Below are 21569 nucleotides of genomic sequence, written 5' to 3'. Positions count from 1 at the left end.
CGCCCCGCGTCCCGCTCTGACGTCACCGGAGGCGGCTCCCAGCAGAAAAGGAGGATCCAGGAGGGTGTACGGCTGCCTGCGGCTCCCTGAGGGTAGGGCACAGCGGGCCCTGCTCCCACGCCACATGCTATAGGACGAGAGGGAATGGCCTCACGGGAGGCTCGGGTTGGACATCGGGAAGAAATTCTTCTCCCAGGCTGCAGGGCAGCGGTGGAGTCACCGGCCCTGGTGGCATTTAAGCGCCCTGTGGATGTGGCGCCTGGGGACAGGGTTCAGTGGTGGGCGTGGCAGTGTGAGGTTTACACCTGGACTTCTGCACCCTAAATGGTTCCGCATTCTCACTGTGCAATTGCAATCAGGAGGCTTTCACCTTAAAACTCTGGGTTTCGCAGCGTCTCGTGACGCTGGTGTTAAGGAAACTTCCTGGTCCAAGCACCCCGGATCCACCTGGACACTGGCAGTGCCTGAGCTGGGACTGACGCCCCCTCCCAGCTGCATCCCCCACACTCACGAAGTCGGATCAGGTTCCCTTACTGGTTCAATTCCAGGATTCCCTTACCAGAGTCCCAGATGTCCAAATCCTTAAAATACTTCAATCACGGTGCAATTGCTAAATAACTAAACAGCCCGAGCTGGTGGCCTCTCAGGAGGGACGCAGCACAAGGGAACCCCTGGGCTTTTACACCCTCACAGATTAAGGGTAGGAAAGTCTGGGTTTTCAGCTGCCGCCGTGTCTCTGAGTGCCCATCCCCTGCCCGCTGCCACAGGGCGCTGTGCTGGGCGAAGGGCTGGCAGCTCCCAGCCACGTTCCTCAGCTGGGATGCTCCAGAGCTCAGCCTGCAGCTCCACTGCAGCTGCACCCCGGGCTCCCTGCACTGAGTGTGTTCGTCCACACCGGGACCGGGGGACAGACCAGGTTTGGCCCTTTGGAGACCACAGAACACTTGATGATGTTCAGTCTGGTTACGTGAGCTCAGTTAACACTGACTGGCAGCAGCGCTTTGCTCAGAGTACATTGATACATTGATATTTACATGTAGATGGAAGAAGGACATTATTCATAAGTCAGTTAGAAGTCTGGACAGCCAAATCACACCCGGAGTAACCATCAGCAAAGATGAGCTGATTCCAAGGAACAGTTTAAAGCAGCAGTTTCCAAGGCAGTGCAGTGTGAGGTGTCAGCATCCACATCCAGCTGGGACCACACATTCTTGTCCTGCAGAGCCCTGAGAACCACAGAATGTCCTGGCTTGGAAGGGACCTTAAAGATCATCCAGTTCCAACGCTCTGCCATGGGCGGGGACACCTTCCAATGTCCCGGATTGCTCCAAGCCCCGTCCAACCCGGCCCTGGATACTGCCAGGGATCCAGGGGCAGCCACAGCTTCTCTGGGCAGCCCAGAAATTCCTGCTGGTAAAATGGACAAAGAACACAAGAACAAGAAGTAACTGGAACTTATGCTTTTCCCCTCAGAAAGCTGAAGTTTTATGGCTTACAGACAGTGTGATTAACCAAAATATCAGCTGGGCAGCTGAGTGTATTTCCTTCAGGATTTCCCAGCTGGATCGAATAAATGTTATCTAAAAATCAGAGAAATTCTTCTGGATTGTTCAGAGGTCTGACCTCAGTTTGCAACTGGTTTGTGCTTTAACACCAAACATGTTCTAAATGAAGACTGAAACAATTTGTTTCATTTGATAGGTGTTTAAAGCAGATGCAAAATTAAATATTCAATGCAACAGTTGTGTCTGTTTCATTTCCTTTTTATCTTCTTTCGCAGTGTGGCATTAACCTCAAATTTCCTCAGGGCCTCTCCTCCACAGATTTCAGAACTGACATTTTCAAGGGGTGACACCAGTGACAGTCTTGCCTGTACACAAGCCAGTGCCAACTGAATCCGCTCTGACCTATTTCTGTTGTATCACCATTAAAAACAACTGTGTTTTGCTGCAGTGATAAAACTCCAGTTGTGTCTCACATGTGGTTTAGAGGATCAAGTCTCAAACATCAGCCGACATTGTTAACACCTCTTAACACACAAGTGCACGTAAGTGCATGTTTTCACACAGGTCCTTTTGCAAAAGTGACAGCACTTCTGGCAAAGTTTGAGAGACTTTGTCTGAAGGCACCCAGTTTGGCTTTGTGAGTAAACAGCTTGGAAAGCCCGTACCTTCTGACTTGGAGCCTCGTGGCTTAGCTACTAGATTAGGTTTCCCTTTTCAGTTGTCATTTGGGATCTCATCTTGCTCCTAGCGCTTACAAATGCATCCAGAAGAAACCTTTGCTGAATTTCTTCAGTTCTGCTCCATTGCACTTCTGTGCCTGCGTAATGCTGCTCTGAAGTATATGCTGGCTTGAAAAGAGGCATAACCCTGGCAAATCCTACACAAATTGTCCTGCGGACAGGCCTCAAATTGGGTCTGCTGGAGAACACAATTCTTAGAATTTCATTCATGGCAAAGTGACTTCAGGAATGTTTTTAATTGTTTTTAAGCTGGTTCTCAGTGCAGTATAAGAGCTGTGAGCAGGGAGCAGAACCAGCCCCTAGGCCGAACACCTTCCCTTCTGCTGGAGCTGTGAGGCAGAGGCGGGCACTGAGGTGAGCCGTGGGAGCCCCGGGATGTTCCTTTCCCAGCCCGGGATTCCCGGGATTGTCCCGGGGCCCTGAGGGCCGTGGGAGCCCCGGGATGTTCCTTTCCCAGCCCGGGATTCCCGGGATTGTCCCGGGGCCCTGAGGGCCGTGGGAGCCCCGGGATGTTCCTTTCCCAGCCCGGGATTCCCGGGATTGTCCCGGGGCCCTGAGGGCCGTGCGCGGTGCGCGGGCGCCCCCTCGCGGCCCTCCCGCGCTCTGCAGCGCCCGCCGCGGGCCCTTCCCATTGCACAGCCCTCGCCTTTCCCTGGATCACGGATCCCATCCTTCGCCCTGGCGCTGCTGCACGCCCAGGCAACACCCGCAGTTTAGGCACTCCTGTTGCAAAGCTCTGTAGCGTTAGGTGATAATCCCTAATACCTAAACCTGGGAGATTAAACATCACCATCAGTGCACAGCAGAAAGGTCAATACTTTGTTGTGTATAAGAAGCAGATCCACAGTAACTGTGGATGAGAGAAGCAAACGAGTTGAATTTACAATCACAGAATCATAGAATATCCTGACTTGGAAAAGACCCACAAGGATCATTCAGTCCAGCTCCTGGTCCTGCACAGACACCCCAACAATCCCACCCTGTGCCTGAGAGCACTGTCCAAACACTCCTGGAGCTCCGGCAGCTTTGGGGCCATGGCCATTCCCTGGGGAGCCTGTTCAGTGCCCCAGCACCCTCTGCGGGAAGAGCCTTTTGTGATACCCACCCTAACCCTCCCCTGACACAGCTCCCGCCATTCCCTCAGGTCATGTCCCTGGTCACACAGAGCAGAGATCAGGGCCCGTCCCTACTCTTGCCCTCCTGAGGAAGCTGCAGACAGTGATGAGTTTCCCCCCAGAGACAATGTGAGGAAGATGGAAAAATTAAGATAAATTTTTGTTTTGAGTGTGCTGGACGACAATGCTGATTTCATCTCTCATCCTCGAAGTGGTTATGTCCCACTCACAGCTTTGCTCAAGTTCTGAAAACCCTCATCACAAAGGTCAATCAATCTATTGCTCTTGATGATAACTTGTGAGTCCTCTCTCAGATGAACCAGAGCTTTTGCTCTAAGAAGGGTTCCTGAGTTATCTGAGGAGCCAAACACAGCCAGTCTGCTGACCTTTCCCTTTCTCCTTCACTGCTTCCACAATTCTTCTTGCAGTTTTTGCATGTTGCATTTTGGAAGAGCTCAAATAACAACCCAGTTTATTTTTAGAGAAAACTCAATAGCAAGACCAAGCACCACATCATTTCCACAGTAGGACAGGCATTTAAGGAGACATGTTCCCTTCTATTATTTTCTTTTTTACATCAGCTCCTTTCTCTCTCATTTCTAGCAGGCTGCAGCAAAACTAAATGTTTTTTCTTACCTCAATGTAAACACGTCAGCTTTACTCACCTTAATTTGTAATCCTAACAGGTCTTGATTGAATGCCACTGCTGCTGAGGGATGCCCTTGTCCTCATGAGACTCCCACAAGTTTCAGAGTTGTCTCCTGGCTGCATCAGCAGGAACATCAGCTGCCCAGGTGGAATGCAAATCACCTCTGAGAACTCTTTTAAATAGAATCACAATCCCAGAAGCACAGGATGGGTCAGGTTGAAAGGGATCACAGTGGCATATCTGGTGCCACCTCCCTGCTCCAGCAGGGCCATCCCAGAGCATAGGGCAGAGGATTGTGTCCAGACAGCTCTGGAATATCCCCAGTGAGGGAGACTCCGCACGGTCTCCAGACAATCTGTTCAAGGCTCTGTCACTGCACGGTTCCAGTCCTTCACACACTCCAAGCTGAGCCTACAAAATGCCAGAAATCGCTGGTCGTGTTTTTCAGTGGTGGTCAGTGAAAACCCTGGACTTGTGATGTTTTATAATCTTTACCTCTGGTGCAGATAAGCTGGGAAATGTGACGCTCACAAGACATTTGGCAGGAAAGTCTTCAGAAACTCTTCCTAAAGCCACAGGACCCAAGATTGTGTGACTATGGCTAGAAAGATCTGTATCTCCTGATCCCCAGCCTCCTGATTTAATCCCTATTTATTTTTAATTCATTCATATTTATTCCATAATTCATAATTAATTCCTATTTCCATCCATGATTATTTCTGTTTGTTTCTGTTTATTTTTGCTCATATAGTTTTGAATTTTAGCAACATTTGTTTTTTTCCTTTCTAGTTTTTTTCCTTCTCCCTGTTCATTTTATCTTGAAGCTTGTCTTTTGGGGTTTTTTTCCTTTCATTTATCTTTGGGTTTGGCAGTATAATTCACTTTATGATGGTGTTTCCCCAGTATGTCTTCCCAAATGCCTCTTCTTCATTTTCAGGGCCTCTGAAAGAAAAAAGGCTGGAAATTCAGGAGAAAACTGCTACTGGATGGCAGTGGAGGAGAAGTCAGGCCAAACACATCACACAGGCCCTTGGTCCCTTCATGGCAGGCATCCATTGGCAGAAGTGGGAGAGGTTGAGCATCCTGCCTTCCTGGCCACAGGCTGAGGAAGCAGACTCTGGACAATGGACTCATTTCTTCCCACTGGCCTCACCACAAATCCCACTCCTTTTATTCACGGTTTCCCCAGGTTTATAGAAAGAAAAACAATCTGATTTTTGCAGTAGCATTCCAGTGCAACAAACAACTGAGTGGAGATTTATATCATATTTCAATTTGTTGCAAAAATGTGCACTCCATGTGGCTTTTCACCAGCTCGATTTGATTCTGACAAAATATTTTGATCCTGCAATTTACTGCTTTTTAGGACTTTGTTCTCCTTGACTCTCATGGAATAACAGGCCAGAATTTGCCTATCCAGTGGCAAGGCAGCTACATTTCAGAGGCAGGCTCGTTCTGTGACTGCAGCCTTCACTTGGTGTGCCTGCTAACACCATCTCTTCAGATCAGAGGCTTTAGAATCACATCCCACCAAGGAAACACCACCATGGAGTGAGTGATACAACCAAATTCACTGAAGATATAAAAGCAAGGCAAGTAAGTAAATTTAGGTCAAGGTGAGTTTATTGTCCATACAGCATACCTAATCCCGCCAACACACTTTTCTTAGAACCATCTTTAAACTAGTCAAAACAATAGGTTATTAATAAAAATGACAACACTGAACAAAGACCTTTTAAAAGGCAATCAAGACTACACCATATCAGAGTCTTATCCATCAAAAACAACCTCATGTACTTTCTAAATACTTTTGTTTACACTGATGTCTACTACCACACTTCCTAGCATCCCCTGACCACATAAACATCCACACCTCTTAAAGAGCACATTTGTGAGAGAATAACGTTGGCTTGATATGGCATCACACAATAAAGCAAAAAAAAAAAAAAAAAAAACCAACCAAAATAAAACCAAAATAAAACCCAAAAAAGTTTGAGAACAGAAACTGTGCAACCGAGAGTGATTTCTGAGGTACATGAGAACATGGTAATAAACATAGTGGAAAAAATCCAGTGGCCAGGTGGTTTGCTGAGTAATTAAGAGCTGTCCAATTACTCAACCATAAATCATCAACATTGTCATGGGATTAATCGTTATTTTTCTCTTTCACAAGCATGTTGGAAATACAAATAAATACATTATGAGGTGTTCCTACACTACAGTAATGGGAAGGAGGAGAAGATCATCAGAGTACCATCAATAGGAAGCTGAGAGAGAAACGCTTTTAGCAACTGTACCAATCCTTTGGTACTCGGAAGGCAGAATCAGCAACACATTTTCTATTGTTCTCTAATCAATCAGTTGGGAGGTTTACCATTTCTGCAATCCAGGGGGAAAAATCTCACACCTCATTTGCAGTAACAACACACTTCCTTTAACATCTGTTAAAAGAGAGTACTAGGCAGTCATTTTATTCTGAAAGCTATTGTGAAAGCACTCAAGTTGTAGGGTTTGCACCCTTTAAACATACAGTACGCTGTACCCAGAGGGTTGGCACTTGCTGAGCACCTCACTGCAACCGAGGATGTTCCTCAGAGGGTTGGCACTTGCTGAGCACCTCACTGCAACCGAGGATGTTCCTCACCCTGGTGGGGACACACAGACCCACCAGGACCCTGCAGGGGACTGGGAATGCTGAATGTACTGCCCCTTCCAGCACAGCTCGCCCTCACCCTCTGTAGAGGAGCTGACCACAGAGGTGGCCCTCAGCCCCTGCCCCTTCAGTTCTGCACAGGGATGACACCAGGGGATCATCCCTGTGTAGCACAGCAGGGATCAGCCCTGTGTTCCGCGGCAGAATCACCCCTGTGATCCTCTGCAGGGATCATCCCTGTGATCCGTGGCCGCTGTGGGACAGGGGTGTGCAGGAGGTTGGACAAAGAGCCAGGGGCAGGCACCCTAAACACAGGTCCTGCCTACACCTGGCCTACGGCACAGAGCAAACCACACCAACATGATGGACACTGTGCCAACGCCACCATCAGGACCCTCTGGCACAGCTCCCCATGAAGCCACACAGGGCAGGGCTGCCAAGGAATGACCTGACCTGATCTGATCTGATCTGTGTGTGGCTCTGCAGTCTTGCTTCAACAGCATCAGCTACTTTTTTCCTCCAGGACAGAGACACCGCCGCAGAATTCCAGGTGCTCCCAACGCAGAACATCGAGGCAGGAGGCGAGGCCAAAGCTGTGCCCAGCAGCAGCTTTGGGGAGGACAGACCTGCTCACCAGTGGAGAGTCAATGCATTTTTTCCACTATGAAAAGAATACCAGAGACCAAAAAGGAGCCAGTGCCCCGCCTCGGCTGCTTGCAACCTCTCCCCGGCGGGCCCCGGGGGCAACCAAACTGTCACTGTGTGAGGTATTGTGAAAATGGGAACCATTTCTTGTCCAGCAAACCTGAGGTAAGTATACCATCTTTGCAGGATGTGATCAGGAAGGAAGGAGATTGAAAAAAAAAAAAAAGGAAGAAGAAGGAAAAAATAAAATAAAAAAAAGTAATCATGAACACGCTATTAGGGAAAAAAAAAAAAACAACCTGTACAGGGCATTTCCAGTAAATCAAAGAACTCATCATATCTCCACTTAACCATCTACTTCAGGATTTGAAATTTAAGCAGTAAAATAATATATTATAAAAATGTTTATAAAATAGCAGCACACTCAGTGAAACAATACAGCTAAGTACTGTTAATGTGAATAAGAATGAAACAAATCATAGCTTCTTAGCAGCGCAAAAAAAAAAAAACAAAAAAACAAAACCCCCCCAAAACCAAAAAACCCAAAACCTTAGAATCTTACTCCATTTTCTACCCTCATCTAGCCAAACAGGCTGAGTCCATACATATAATATTCTTCAAAGTAGCATGTTCTTTCTGGATTTTGTGTTAAAAATGCAAACATTGACATTTCAACCAACAGCTTCATATTGGGTATTGCAAACTGTTAATACAATTGTGAAAAAAAACAAACCCAAAAAAAACCAAACCCAAAACAAAAAAAAAAAAAAAAAAAACCAAAAAAAAACCAAAAACCAAAAACCAAAAAAACCCAACCAGAAAATAAAACAAAAAAACCAAACAAAAAAAACCAAAAAAAACCCAAAAAACAAAAGTTGCTCCAACTCCTTTGCCATCTAAATGCCTCTTCGTTACAGGTGGAGCAGGAAAATAAATTCAAGTACACTGAATACACCTTTGTAATAAAACTCCAAGTCACGCACCTCGATGTTTACCACCATGGCTGTTGCACCAGCAATTTTCTTTCCTTGTCCATAGATAAACATGCAGGTGGTATTAAGATCCTTCTGTGACACTGAACAATACAGATGGTCAGGCTTTTATCCGGAATGTCATGACAGGAATGTCATCTGAAGCGGGTGTTGGTATTTCCAGCAACACCGCAGCTAACCGAGTACACCAGATACTGGAAAATATTGACTACAAAAAGCTATACAAAGCCTTGCTTTTGTGACTTCTTTCTCTTTTTTTCCTTTTCTTTTTTTCTTTTTTTTTTTTTTATATTTTTTTTTTTTGTTTTTCTTTCCTCGGCAAAATTGTCATAAACCATCTCATTTAATCCCTTAGGAACAATTTTCAAAGTGCTTTTCGAATGAAATGGTTTACAAAAACACTCACTGTGGATCAATAAAGTTAATGAAATGCTGAAAAAGTGTGGGGGGAGGTGGGGGGGAAGAGAGATGAGGGAGAAAACCAAACCACATCTTCTTTAACACAGTGAGGAGCTATTACAAGGGAAGATGGACAGAGCATCATTTAAATGTCTTTGTGGCCAAGCTAAGAAGCTGCCAGACGTTAACATGGATGTGAAGCATTAGCACTGTAAAGGAATATAATGCTTTTCCTAGATGATCCACCACATCTTGCAATCCAAAGGTTGGAGGTGGTCTGCCCAGCCAACAGGTCGGGATTAATGCGTGCATTCCCACCACTGAGCGTGAACACTTGGGAACTTTGGCTCGACCCACAGCTGGGTAAACAGAATTGCCCTCATGCCAAAGATGCTGCTGTGTTTAGAATGAACCATTTTGGAAGGAAAAGTAGATAAAAAGTTGAGCGGGGAAGCTGGGGGGGGAAAAAAAGAAAAAAAGAAAAATAAATCAACTAAAAAAAAAAAAGCCCAAAAGACACCTGCTCTTCTGGCTGGTAAAATAAAGCATCTTCTTTCTTAGGTAGCAGCTACCACAGACAGCAAGAGTAAACAAAACTAACATACAGAGATCCAACAAACACTTCTGACTAATAACAGAGGTGACAGATCAGCAAATCTCTTCTGCATTCAAAATAGTTCAATTGCTTCAGGGATCTTTTCCCACTTTGCCCTAAACCCCTTATTCTATTGCTTTGCAATCTAGTCAAGCCACAAAATCGCACACACGATTCCTTTCTTAAATCTAAAAAAGGGGTGTATGCACTAGTTCATAATACACAGACAAGTATACTCTACTTTGTTCCCACAAATGCAGGCTTACATTGATCTAGCTACTTTGTATGCTTTTATAAGCATTTAATACCACTGATACATAATCAAATAGCAATTACCAAATATATTGTGGGATTCCCTTCTGTAGAACATCACAGGCACCAAATGCTTTTTTTTTTTTTTCATTATTCAGTTTTTGTACTTTTTTTTTTGTTTTTCTTTATACCTAAAAGAGCTTTAAATATGTTCTATGTGGGAGCAGATTAAAAAAAAATTCACTCTAAAAATAATAACAAAAATAAAGGGGCTGGGGGAGCAAGCGTGACTTTGTGTGCCGATGTCCTCACAGGTTGATGTCTCTCACATCTGTGGGAGTGCTGGCCTGGTCCAGTTCATCCACTGTCTTGGAGGGGTTGCTCTGCTGCTGCTGCTGCCGGACTTGCTGCAGGCTGTTCACGAGCACCGCCTCAATCTGTTCCTGACAAGCTTTAAGGCAGTCCTAGAGAAAAGAAAGCAAATTTATCTATTAGTAAAGGTAAAGGTGGTTATTTTTTTCCTTACTGAGCTAGCAAAAGTTGGAAGAGCATCTGTCAGGTGTTCTGAGAAGTGCCTGCTCTGACACAAATCAACCTTGAATTCTGAGAGGTAATCACTGTGTACAAACTCCCTGGGTTTAACACTGTTCATGCTGTATTTATTAGGCTCTAAATCTTAATATTTTACTGGTCTTTGATCAACAGCTTTCCCAGAGAAGCTGTTACTGCCCCATCCCTGGCAGTGTCCAAGGTCAGGCTGGATGGGCTCTGAGCAACCTGGAATAGTGGAAGGTGTCCCTGCCCACAGCACAGGGTTGGAACTGGATCATCCTTAAGGTCCCTTCTAACCCAAGCCATTCCGTGACTCTTATGATTATGTGATTTATGTGGTCTTCTCGAGCAAGAACCCAAGTATTACAGAGCAATAACTTTTCATTCTCCCATGCAGGGTAAAGCCACCTAAGTTGGTCTTCTCTACAAAAAAAGTTGCAATTTTATCCTGAAATAACCTCCATGTGCTGTATCAAGATCACAGATAGATGCACTTCATACAAAGCAAACTGATGGGAAATTGGAGAAGTTTTGAGGTCCCTGAACATGCATGGTGCTCTGGGGCTGAGTTTTATCTGTCACACATATGAGTCTTCCAGGCAGAGGCAAAAAGGTCAGTTTATCTGTGAAAATTCACACAAGAGAAAATTCACACGAGCCTCAAACATGCAGCTGCATTACTGAATTGTAGAATCATTTAGGCTGGAAAAGACCTCTGAGATCATTGAGTTCAACCTTTGAGCAAACACCACCTTGACAACCAGAGCACTGAGTGCCATGTCCAATCACTTTCTGAACATACAACCAGCTCCCAGAGACCACTGCATTACAAACTACAGAACATTCAAAGAAGCAGCAGGTACAGTACAGCAAAAAATAAATATGGAAGCCTGTCCATCAGGAGTCCCACAGTAAACATGAAGTATAAATACAGAAATAAATGCGAAGGATTCACCACATCTAAACTAGGTCACTAAACAGTGATGAAGAAGACGACTATTGAAATACTTACAGGATGTTCCACACTTTTGATAATACACTAGAAGACCAAATAATGTTGTTATTTAACCAGTAAAAAAAAAGTGTGAGAAAACCTCAACAAACCCTGAGTTACAGGAGAAACTTAAAAATAAAACCCAAGCTGTGACTGTATGATGCCAACCATGTTCAGTGTGCTGGCACTGGGAGTATCAATTTGACACTGTGCAGGGGGACAAGTGGTGCCACAAGAAATGGCATTTTCTAAAGACAGCCCTGAAGAGTCCTTCTGGAAAAGGCACTAATACTGTAAACTACCCGCGGCCTCAGCCTGCCTAAGAGCTGGGTCTTTCCAAGAGTCTGCAGGCAACAGAGCAATGCAGGGCTTGGTAGGAGGATTTTCACAGCACAATGCTTTAACCAGAGCCCCTATAACATCTGGCAGGGGTGGTGAGACTGAGCATCACCATTCCCACTGTCAGGCAGGGGAGCTGAAGAACAGAGCAGGGCACTGAACCTCCAAAGGGTTCCACAGACACTTGTGAACCCACTGTGGGATGTGACTGCAACACTGAAGAGCTGGGCCCTGACCAACACAGCCCTTTTTCTACACAGTACCTGGTTATTGGAGAGAATTTGAAATATTAATGCATGGAGGATTGATTTGTCATCCCAGCCTGACTGGGAAAAACACACCCGGTGAAGAGGATCTGTTCTGCTGGCGACACTGACATTCATGATGAGTGCAATTAGCTCCCATGGGTAATGAACACCCATTTTTCTTGGCTACCAGCCAGCAGCTGCTGGCTGCAAAATCCTGTCCTCAGATAAAGAAAATCCCCCATTATTAGCTAGGGAGGGCTTCAGGCCTGTGGTAAGCATTCACCTGTGTGTAAGAGGGCAATGACAACAGATCACCGTGTGGGTCACGGCATTTCAAGTGTGGGGGCACCAGTTTGGAGACTCTTGTAACAGACAACACTCATAATGTGCTTTTTTTGGGTACAAGAACCTCTTCTTTTAAAGAACAGTTTCAAAGTACTGTGTCTTTCTGAAAACAGGCCAGATTTTTTTAAAGCAGCTTCAGTCTAAAAAGCTTAATGAGGCAATTTCCTTGCAGGCAGGCTTGGGGAAGGAAGGGTGGTGACATGCGGAACATGAGGCTTAAGCATTTGGAGTCAGCTTTGTCTGTTCCTGAATACCCTCATGTATGGTCATTTACATCATCAGTACACAAACTTCTGATGGGCAGCGTGATGATTCATTTCAGGTATGAAGAGGCTGAAATCTCTAAGTAACCCTGCAGAGAAATGGGTCATTTATGGTGTCTTCATTTTGTACGTAAAACCTATAAAGTGGCCTCAACTGGAATTGCCACATGGATTTTATTTCATATGGGAATCCACAGGCCACTGTGTATTATTTCTCTGGTCTACATTTAGATTTTGAACTTAAAACCACCAAATTATTTAAAACAAAGAAACCTACAGTAAAAATGACAAGTACACTGCATTCAGCATGAAATAGTTTTCCAAAAAAGTGTTGCTATTTGCACACTAAAGCTCCTTGGATGTTAAATCTCTCAGTTGAAAGGAAAAAACCCTAATTTAGAGTTATCTTATCAACTCAGCTGTCACAGTGATAAGGTATGTGGCTTTATTGAATAGATGAGGGCATCACGGGAACTTTCTGTCAATCCAAAGTTAAGGGACATGATACAAAAAAACTACTAAACAGCCATCAAGACAAGCAGCCTGGCCTTCCCATGACACAGTAGTTTTAACCCTTACAAGTTTCATGGGGATTTGCTGCATGTGTACATATTTTACTGGTGGACTTTCATTTTGCAAGTTCTAAATGGTTCTGAGAACAGAGAATTAAGTTTTAAGAACATATCAAAGATAAAAACCCATGAATTGCATTATTTTCAACAAATCTTCCTTGAAAGAATACTATAATGCACTGCAGTATGACCCCAGATTTTGCAATACAAGGAGTAGGACCATTCCTTCAGAATACTGCAAAACCTTTGTTGTTTTTATAAAAAACTTAATTTTAAGTGTGTGTCACATGGATCAACTTCCCCATTCTTCTATATGGTCTAGTAGTTTTAGTGATTAAAATAGTTCTGGTACTTTCCACTCCATAGTTTTATTTTTACTTCAGCATGTACAGAACTAAAAAGGCAATTAACTTTGGGGTTGGTTTTTTTTTCATTCTGAAACTCTTTCATCCCTAGGTGATTTTACTAGCACACTTGAAATGCATTTGAAGGAAAAGAAAAGCTTTCCTGTGTCTGATGAGGGGTAACCTCAAGGCTCTGATGGAAATGCTGGCAGTGAAAATAACTGGAAGGAGGAATCAGCAGCTCTATGGCATGAGCTACTTATTCAAGTCAGTAATCATTGAAGATTTCAATTTCCATTCATGACAATCTTGAAAGAAAGCACAAGCCTTGGGGAAGATCCTGCAGAATATTACAGATAATTCACTTTTTGAACTTTTCAACACTTCTGTGGTATACATATGTCCTATACTCACCCCCAGCTTCCAGTTTTAAACTGGCATTTATGGTTCATTGGCAAACTATAAAGGAAGGCCTCCCACTCAACCCAACTCAACTCAACCAACAGGCTCTTGCTTTGCACTGACCAAAATCCCAAAACTGGGAAAGCTAAAAAAGCCTTCTGGCATTTTTGTGTTAAAGGGTGGTTACTTTTCCACATATATATTAATCACTTCACAAGTAAGAGTTAAGGCCCCCAATGTCTTCTTTCTTAAAACCAATTAGAAAAGGGAAATCAGGAAAGGACTTTTTTTAGGTGCAGGATGTGGTTTGATAAATGGAAATGGTTCTGGAGATACCCAAAATTACAGTACTGTTCATTAGTCATGTATGCACTGCTTGGATGATCTAAGAAAGCAGCAATCAGACATGCATTAAAGAGTTGGGATTTACATAAATTCCAGTGTGGAACATGTCATCTGTACTCCTACACACAAAAGCCGGCTGGATTCCTCCACTGGTTCACATTTAAGCCCCAATTCAGACCTCTCCAAAGCACATGCTTCATTGTTGACATAAACAGGGATTCCTTCCCAAAGTGGGGCCTTTGTCTGCTGAGCGCTGGCCTTTACCTCACTGACCTTCTCCAAAGCAAGAGCCTGGAAAGCTGCTGTGGGAATATCTTATCCATTTACTGTATTTACAGTGATCTCACATCTAATGGATGCAGTTAAATAACAGAAATATTTTCCCTCCTGAATGTATGTTTTTTGCTACTGTAACAAAGAGCATCAATCACAGATAATTGTCTATGTCTCTTTCTCCACCTGGAAGTACAGAAAATAGTAATTTGCTGTTCCAAAGGACACTTCATGTGAACTAACAAGGAAATCTATCTCATTCAAAAAATAAAACAAAAAAATGCAAAAAACTAATTCATGACAGAGCTTCTCCAGTTACTGTAGCCACATTACTGCAATAATGCAATAAATAAGGTGACTAACATTAAGAAACTGAAATATAGGGCCTTTTTCTCTGCAATTTTTTTGTCTTTTCAGCAGTTTCAACAGCGTCCTTTCTAGATTGAGTTCCACTGTTTGCTTGACCACTCAGTTTGCTGGTTTCCTGTTGCTGCTGTAGGTATTCCTCATTGCAAAAAGGAGAGAACAATGTTTTCAGAACTGGGAAAAGAAGAGAGTAAAGCCAACACACCAGCAGGGCGATGCAGGGACAGATGCCAAGATACTCCTTGCTCAGTGTGACTTGGGATTCCTGGTAATCTCTTCCAGGTAATACTTCGAAGACGTGAAAAGGTGGAAGGGTGTGGGATTTATGCTGTTGTATCAAACACCTTGAGTGTTCAGTGAAAAAGAGGATTTTCAAAAAGCTGGGAGGACCTGCCTGCATTACAGAAAGAGCTGCAGGAGCTGAGCAGGGATTCCCTGCCGGATCCATGGGAGCTGCTCCGGGGGCTGCGGAGCCGTTCCTCGGGGGCCTGGCTCCCTCGGCGTGCCAGCCGCGGCCGCGCCTGTCAATGGACCCGACGGAACTCCGCCATGAGCCCGCGGTGTCACTGCATCACCCCATTGTTGCTACACACGCACAGCACTCACTGGGGAACAAAAAGCTGAATGAAACGGAGCAGCTGCCAACTCAGGCAAAGACAACTTAGGAAACTATCTCATTCTTCCTTTCTCTGGGAGGCTATTTCGCCTGTTGTTTCCTTGCATACAAAATGTGGTCTGCAACGAATAAGGCAGGATAAGATACAGCGAGTCCTGTTTCTTGCTTCCAAAACCACAGGCCCCAGACACTACAAAGGAGGGGATAAATGGTGTATGTGCTGTAGGGACAATGTTCAAATGCAATCCATTCAAGATAGATTTCTATGATTTTTTTACTGCAGCTCTGAATTCTTGAGCATGGTGGTTCTTCACTTCCATTTCTGTGCAGAAATCTGCAGATCTTTATGAAGGGATGCCTCTGATCTTGGGAATAAAAAAAAAATCCCGGTACTGACATATGTGGCACGTGTAAGTGGAGATATTTTAAATGCCATTTATTATGGATCCAGTCTTCAAAACAGCCCCAACTCCACATTTGTAAGAGCTCATGGCCAGCTGTTTTGACAAGTCTCTAAAAAATGCTTGGTTCCTTGCTTTTTTCTACTTCAAGCCCTTAAATATGCTTTAGATTTTCCAAACCATTCAATATACACCAGTTACCATCTGGGAACAGACTTTTAGAGATGACTTCTGCCCACATACAGGCACTGGCTCTGCCTGAAAACCTCTCCCTGGCTGCTGATGCTGGAAAGACCAACTCCGTGTGTTATCCAGATGCAACCTGGATGGCTGCTCTTCCAGGAGGTAAGGGACTGGATTTACCCAAGAAAGGTCTTAAGCAAAGCAAAATATTGATTCCAAGGTCTTAAAATGTGCCCTACCCATTTAGCCATCCTTCCTCACATCCCGTAATTGTGCACAGCAGGGATGCTTGTATCCTCCTCTGAAGCATCTGGCTCCAAAAGGGACAGGATACTGCTCGTGCTGGACTGCTGGTCTGGGATGCTATGGGAATTCCTGACTTCCTGAGTTGTTTATTTTTCCTTTGCAATGACCCACCAAGAGATGCACAGGGAGCGCTGAAGCTTCCTGCCAGTAGGTCTGTTTAACTCTTTGCTCACCGGCCTCTCCTCTTCAAGAAACCACAAAGGAAATTTTCCCAGCCCCTGGCAAGAGAACGAACAGACTGGAACATGCAGTCCTCGTCTTGCAGAGCTGTGTGAAGTTAGAGGCACAGAATGGTTTGGATTCAAACAGACCTTAAAGGTTGTCTTGTTCCACCCCCCTGCAAGGACACCTTGCTCTAGACCACAATGCTCAGAGTCTCATCCAACCTGGCTTTGAACACTTCCAAGGGTGGGGCAGACGCCCCAGTTTCTCTGGGCAACCTGTGCCAGGGACTCACCACCCTCTCTAATTCTAATTCCTAATTTCTTTGTAACATCCCATCTAAACCTACTCCCTTTCAGTTTGAAGCCATTCCCCCTTGTCCTGTTACTACAGTTCCTGATGAGAAGTTCCTCTCCAACTTTCCTGTAGCCCATTCAGATGCTGGAAGGTGCTCTGAGGTCTCCATACAACTTTATCTTTCCCAAGCTGAACAGCCCTAACTCTCCCATCCTGTCTCCATAGGGGAGCTGCTCCAGTTCCCTTTATCAAGTGGCCTGCTCTGAACTTGCTCCAACAGTTCCTTATGTTGGGGGCACCAGGACTGTACACAGTATTCCAGGTGGAGCCTCACAAGAACAGAGTGGAGGGGGAGAATCTTCCTCTCCCTCAATTGTGTGGGATTTTCTCTTAGTGGCTCTTAGGGACAGTAGCAATCAAAGAAGGCAGTTCAGATGCACTGTGCAGAGCTACTTTCACTACTCTTCAGGCTGCTGAGCTTCTCCAAGAGTATCTCCCTGCTGTTAATTTCAGTCAGTGGCGGGAGTAATGAAACCAGGGTTTGCCTGGCCCTGTTGTCACACTTTCTCCAGCCTGTGATTCAACCCTCACCAAACAGCCCAGGGCAGATATTTACCAGAAATAACTGGTTATCCCTAAATGACAGTGGCAGGATGCCTTGGACCACTCCATCTCAAATCTGGGGCACTGCACTGGATTCATACAAGGATATCCAACACCAGTGTATTTCTGAAAGAAACACTAATGCTGGTTGTCTGCTTACCCAACAGCTGGGCTCTAAATTACATGTTGTTTATTAATAATGTATTTTGGTCTAATTCTTAATGAAACATCCATTAAAAACCTTTATTTTAGTTGTAAATGCTGAATTCCAGTCTCACTCTAATGTAAATCTGAAATAACACCATTGATTTCAGCCTCCTGGTTAATGCTGTTATTTCCCAGCAAATAGATTGTACCCTTAAATTATCGTTATAAAACAGTGAAAGCCCAGAAAAGCTCCCTGCACTTAAGTTGCATCAGGGTTTCATTGCCATTCTTTCTTTTCATCTGCTTGCAGCTTTGAAGCTGAGATTTTTCATGCTTCACCTCAGACAGTGACATTTTTTGAAAAGCCAGTGGGAAAGTCCTATCATCTGTTTCCATGCTAGGCAATCACACACTCCAAAACAAAAATGAAGCAGAAGCCCTGGCACCCTCTGGCTGGGAAGGACTCTTCCCCAGCTGCCTGATGGTTCCTGTGGGCTACCACGAGGCACAGGGGGCCAGAAGGTTTTCCTCTGCAGAACTGTCAATTTCTGTGACTTCCCCACTTTTCTCCCACATGATGGTCCTAAAGCCCAGGAACATTCATTTCTGCCTCTTCCCTAAGCCCCCACTGGAAAACAAAATCATTCACACAGTGACAATGAATTAATTGTGCCACTGCAGGAACAGCTCTCAGGCATCAGAAATTCGGAAGTGAGAGAACTGAAGCTCTTCATTCAACTTTAATTAAGTCCCAGTGTAAAATGTATTACAATAGTCTTTACTCTTTATTAACACAGCCTTGGGCCAACTCTTACACAATCCAGACAGCACATTTTTTTCCAACAATACATTTTACACATGAGGCTGGTATTACTACCTATTGCTAAGCCTGCCCCATGCTTCTCTGAGACCCCATTTTCAGCTGCTTCTCTCTCTCTCTCTCTCTCACTTTATCATGTGGGATTAATGTTTCAAATCCTGGGCCCTTTTGTATTTTTCCAATGCAAAACTCACAGAGAAAATACCTAGCAAATATCTAGCTGTTTCAGCTACACTGAGACAGCAGGCTAATAAAAAATACACTATTTTGCCCAAGCTCAAAAATTTTGGCAACCTTTGGTTAGTCTGAGGCTTCAAAACTTGCAGGGAGTTAAGGCTACCTGTGCCTCAACACTGAAAACACTGAAAAAAATAACAGCACCTCTAATTTCTGCAAAAGCTTATATTTTTTAGCAATTGATCTAAAGCTTAATTAAAGCTCCTTTTGTCTCAACTTTGTTCTGATGTGGGGGATGAGTGAGACTCTCCTCTGTAAGTCTGTGCTGCTGTGGGCTGAGACCAGGAGCAAAGAGAAGGAAGCTGGTCTCTACCCAATGCTGACAGACTCTTGGAGAGGAGATGGGAACAGTAAAATGTTAGGAGTTCTTTGTTACTTGGGAAGAGCATTAATTTTTTCTTCTGAAGGAAAGTAGGCTCAGTCAGATCTGGGAAGATTTTCACCAGGATGGCAAAAAAGCACGCTTTTGATAAAAAAAACTTGTTAAATTTAAAAGAAAAGGTGTGAAGGCATTTTCATTGCAAAATGAAAACCCCATCTTCTAACCACTGAAGAACAACTAAGATGTTTCTGTAGGTATTTTCTTTCAGACTTAAACAATCTGGATAGAAAAGATCAGCACATTACATAAATTTTTTCCAAATTGCAAGATGCAGCAAAAAGGTCTTACAGGCCTTACACCCAATTCTCTCAGGCACAGGTGTCCCTCCTCTCAGAGGGACCAAGGGCATCAGAAGGATGGAGCAGCTCTGCTGGGAGGAAAGGCTGAGGGAACAATTGGGATTGTTCAGCCTGGGGAAGAGAAAGCTTTGGGGTGACCTCATTGTGGCCTTGCAGTGCCTGAAGGGAACCCACAGGAAAGATGGAGAGAGACTCTTGACAAGGGCCTGGGGGTGACAGGACAAGGGGCAATGGCTTCACACTGACAGAGAGCAGGTTGAGATTGGATACGAGGAAGAAATTCTTCCCTGTGAGTGTGGTGAGGCCCTGGCACACGGTGCCCAGAGAAGCTGTGGCTTTCCCTGGATCCCTGGCAGTGTCCAAGGCCAGGCTGGATGGGGCTCTGAGCAAGCTGGGATAGTGGAAGGTGTCCCTGCCCATGGCAGGGGGAGATTGGAATGAGATGATCTTTAAGGTCCCTTCCAACCCAGGCCATTCTGTGATTCTATGGTTTAGACTTCAAGCACTCTTAATTGGAAATGTTTCTTTTGCTGTACAAATACAATTGGAATTTTAAAAAATGGGAAACCCCAGAACTGCATTTGAAAATTAGGAACAATCTGATTGTAACAAAAAGGAAGAAATATCAAAATTTTCCCCTTTTAAGTAAACTGGACTAATTACACCTTTATAACCAAATCACAAATCCAGATCTTCATTTAACAATGCTCTCACAGATGTAATAATGCCACATATTTACTCTGTGAAATAAAATAATAAATTAGCACACATTAAGGACGGCTTGAGTTTTGCCTGTCTCACGTCCTGCCTTGAAATTAGCTCATTATTCACTTCCTCCAAGCCAAGAATTTTTAAGTGATACCTGAAGGAGGGCCAGAAGAGCAGTTTTAAGGTTGCAAGCACAGGACCAACAGCAGCACAACACCTCCTGGTTTGCTTAATATCCCAGGGAATGCTGCCTGCTCAACCCATCACCCAGGGCTCCTGAGGAGGCTCAGCCTGCTGGCAAAGCAGGCTCTCCCCACCAAGCCTGAAAAAAACCTGACTTCCAGGAGATCAAGGAGCTTTGCAGACTAAAACCAAAGTGCTGGGTCCACACCTGCAACTCACTTCCTGCAAAAGCACCCACCTCCTTTGCTTCACTCAGCCTTCAGGATCAGGCCCAGCTCTCCACTGTGGCCTGGGAAGTGAAAGGAGAAGAGGAATGTGGGACACTCACCACATCTGTGTTTGTGATCTTGGCCAGGAGGTCCGTGAGGCTGTCCCCATCATCGAGCTGAAGGCCACAGATGGCTGCTCCCACACTTCCAGTTGCTATCATTGATGGTGGGTACATGGCAAAGTTAAAATCTGCAAGAACAGATCTGGGAATTAGTCCAAGCCCAGACCAGAAAAGCTGCAAAACATCAGAGGCAAGCAACATAAAAAAAACCACACCCAAGAATAAAACCCGGGGAAGTAGAAGAAAGGGAAAAGTGCCACTCTTTTTGGTCCCATGGAGCTCATTAGTCACACTGCTCATCACAAGCAGTCAAAGGAGGGGGAACAGACCTGCAAATTAAAATGGAAATGCAGTTCAGGCTTTTATTCTCACTGATGCATAAAGTAAACCTGGACAATTTTTAATAGTCTTTCCTTAGTTTTAAAGAAAAGGAAAGAGAAGAAGGAGGCTTTCTGTAATTTATGTCAGAAATTTGGGTCTTGGTCACATTAGACCTCTCTGTATAACCAGAAAACTAACTGGAATAAGGTATCACAAAGGACCAAAATGAGATTTTTAGTCACGTCAATTTTTAAAGAGTTAATTAATTCGAGCATTTAAAGACCTGTCCGGGAAAGAGATTTTAATTAACGGTTCATCTTTACTACCTTAGCAATTAGGAAGTAAGAACACTTACAGCCCATAGCTATGAAATCAAAGAACAAAGATCACATTTGTCATTACTACCACTTCTTAATAAACAAGCTGAAAATACACTTCAGAACTTCCTCTCAAACATCTGTCAAATCAGAAGAGAAATTCAAATAAAATCCTGTGATCTTTAAATTAAATTTAAATGTATGATTTTAAAATCATAAATTTTATGGTTTATGATACTTCCACAGACACTGTTTTATCAGCACTAGTTTATCTTGCTATATACCAGATCTCTCACATCTTGATATATTCCTAAAATTAAACTTGATTTGCAAGTTCTTTGGCTCAACAATAACTCGTTAACAAACCTTTCTCTACTGATTTTCAGTATTAGCATACCTTTCTCTACCAGTTTTCAGCTGGGGGAACTGGAGTAGAAGGAAGAGTAAACCAAAGTAATACATGATAAGAAATAAAAAACAAGCAATACATTCCATCAGTAGAAACAGATTACAGAAAACTGCCCAGCTGCAGATCCCAAATCCCCTCTGTTCACAAATTCTGTAACCCTGCTGCTGTCTGTGTAGCCACTCAGGTTTTTAGACACATGGATAGTTGTTCTCAGCCTCCCAAACTCAGAGCTGGCACATACTTCAATAGCTGTGGAGAC

At 44.1% G+C, this 21569-nt stretch overlaps 1 protein-coding gene and 1 long non-coding RNA gene across 2 annotated transcripts in view; one reads left to right on the top strand and one right to left on the bottom strand.

Moving 5' to 3' along the window:
* Positions 1-43: 43 nt before the first annotated feature.
* Positions 44-7533, top strand: LOC147653675 (uncharacterized). Its single transcript, XR_015285679.1, has 3 exons — positions 44-2599; positions 4047-5605; positions 7186-7533. It is a non-coding gene; the product is annotated as an uncharacterized LOC147653675 (long non-coding RNA).
* CCND2 (cyclin D2) overlaps positions 5615-21569 on the bottom strand; it is a 31314-nt gene continuing 15359 nt past the window's right edge. Inside the window, exons 4-5 of the mRNA XM_086884973.1 lie at positions 20261-20391; positions 5615-10009 (exon numbers count right to left, since the gene is read on the bottom strand). Coding sequence (XP_086741099.1) covers positions 9854-10009; positions 20261-20391 — 287 coding nt within the window. The 3' untranslated portion in view covers positions 5615-9853. The remainder of the gene's footprint in view (positions 10010-20260; positions 20392-21569) is intronic.

The sequence above is a fragment of the Cyanistes caeruleus genome, chromosome 4 (genome assembly GCF_971803275.1).
Source record: "Cyanistes caeruleus chromosome 4, bCyaCae1.hap1.1, whole genome shotgun sequence".
Classification (NCBI taxonomy): Eukaryota; Metazoa; Chordata; class Aves; order Passeriformes; family Paridae; genus Cyanistes; species Cyanistes caeruleus.
This window is presented reverse-complemented; position numbering and strand designations above follow the sequence as displayed.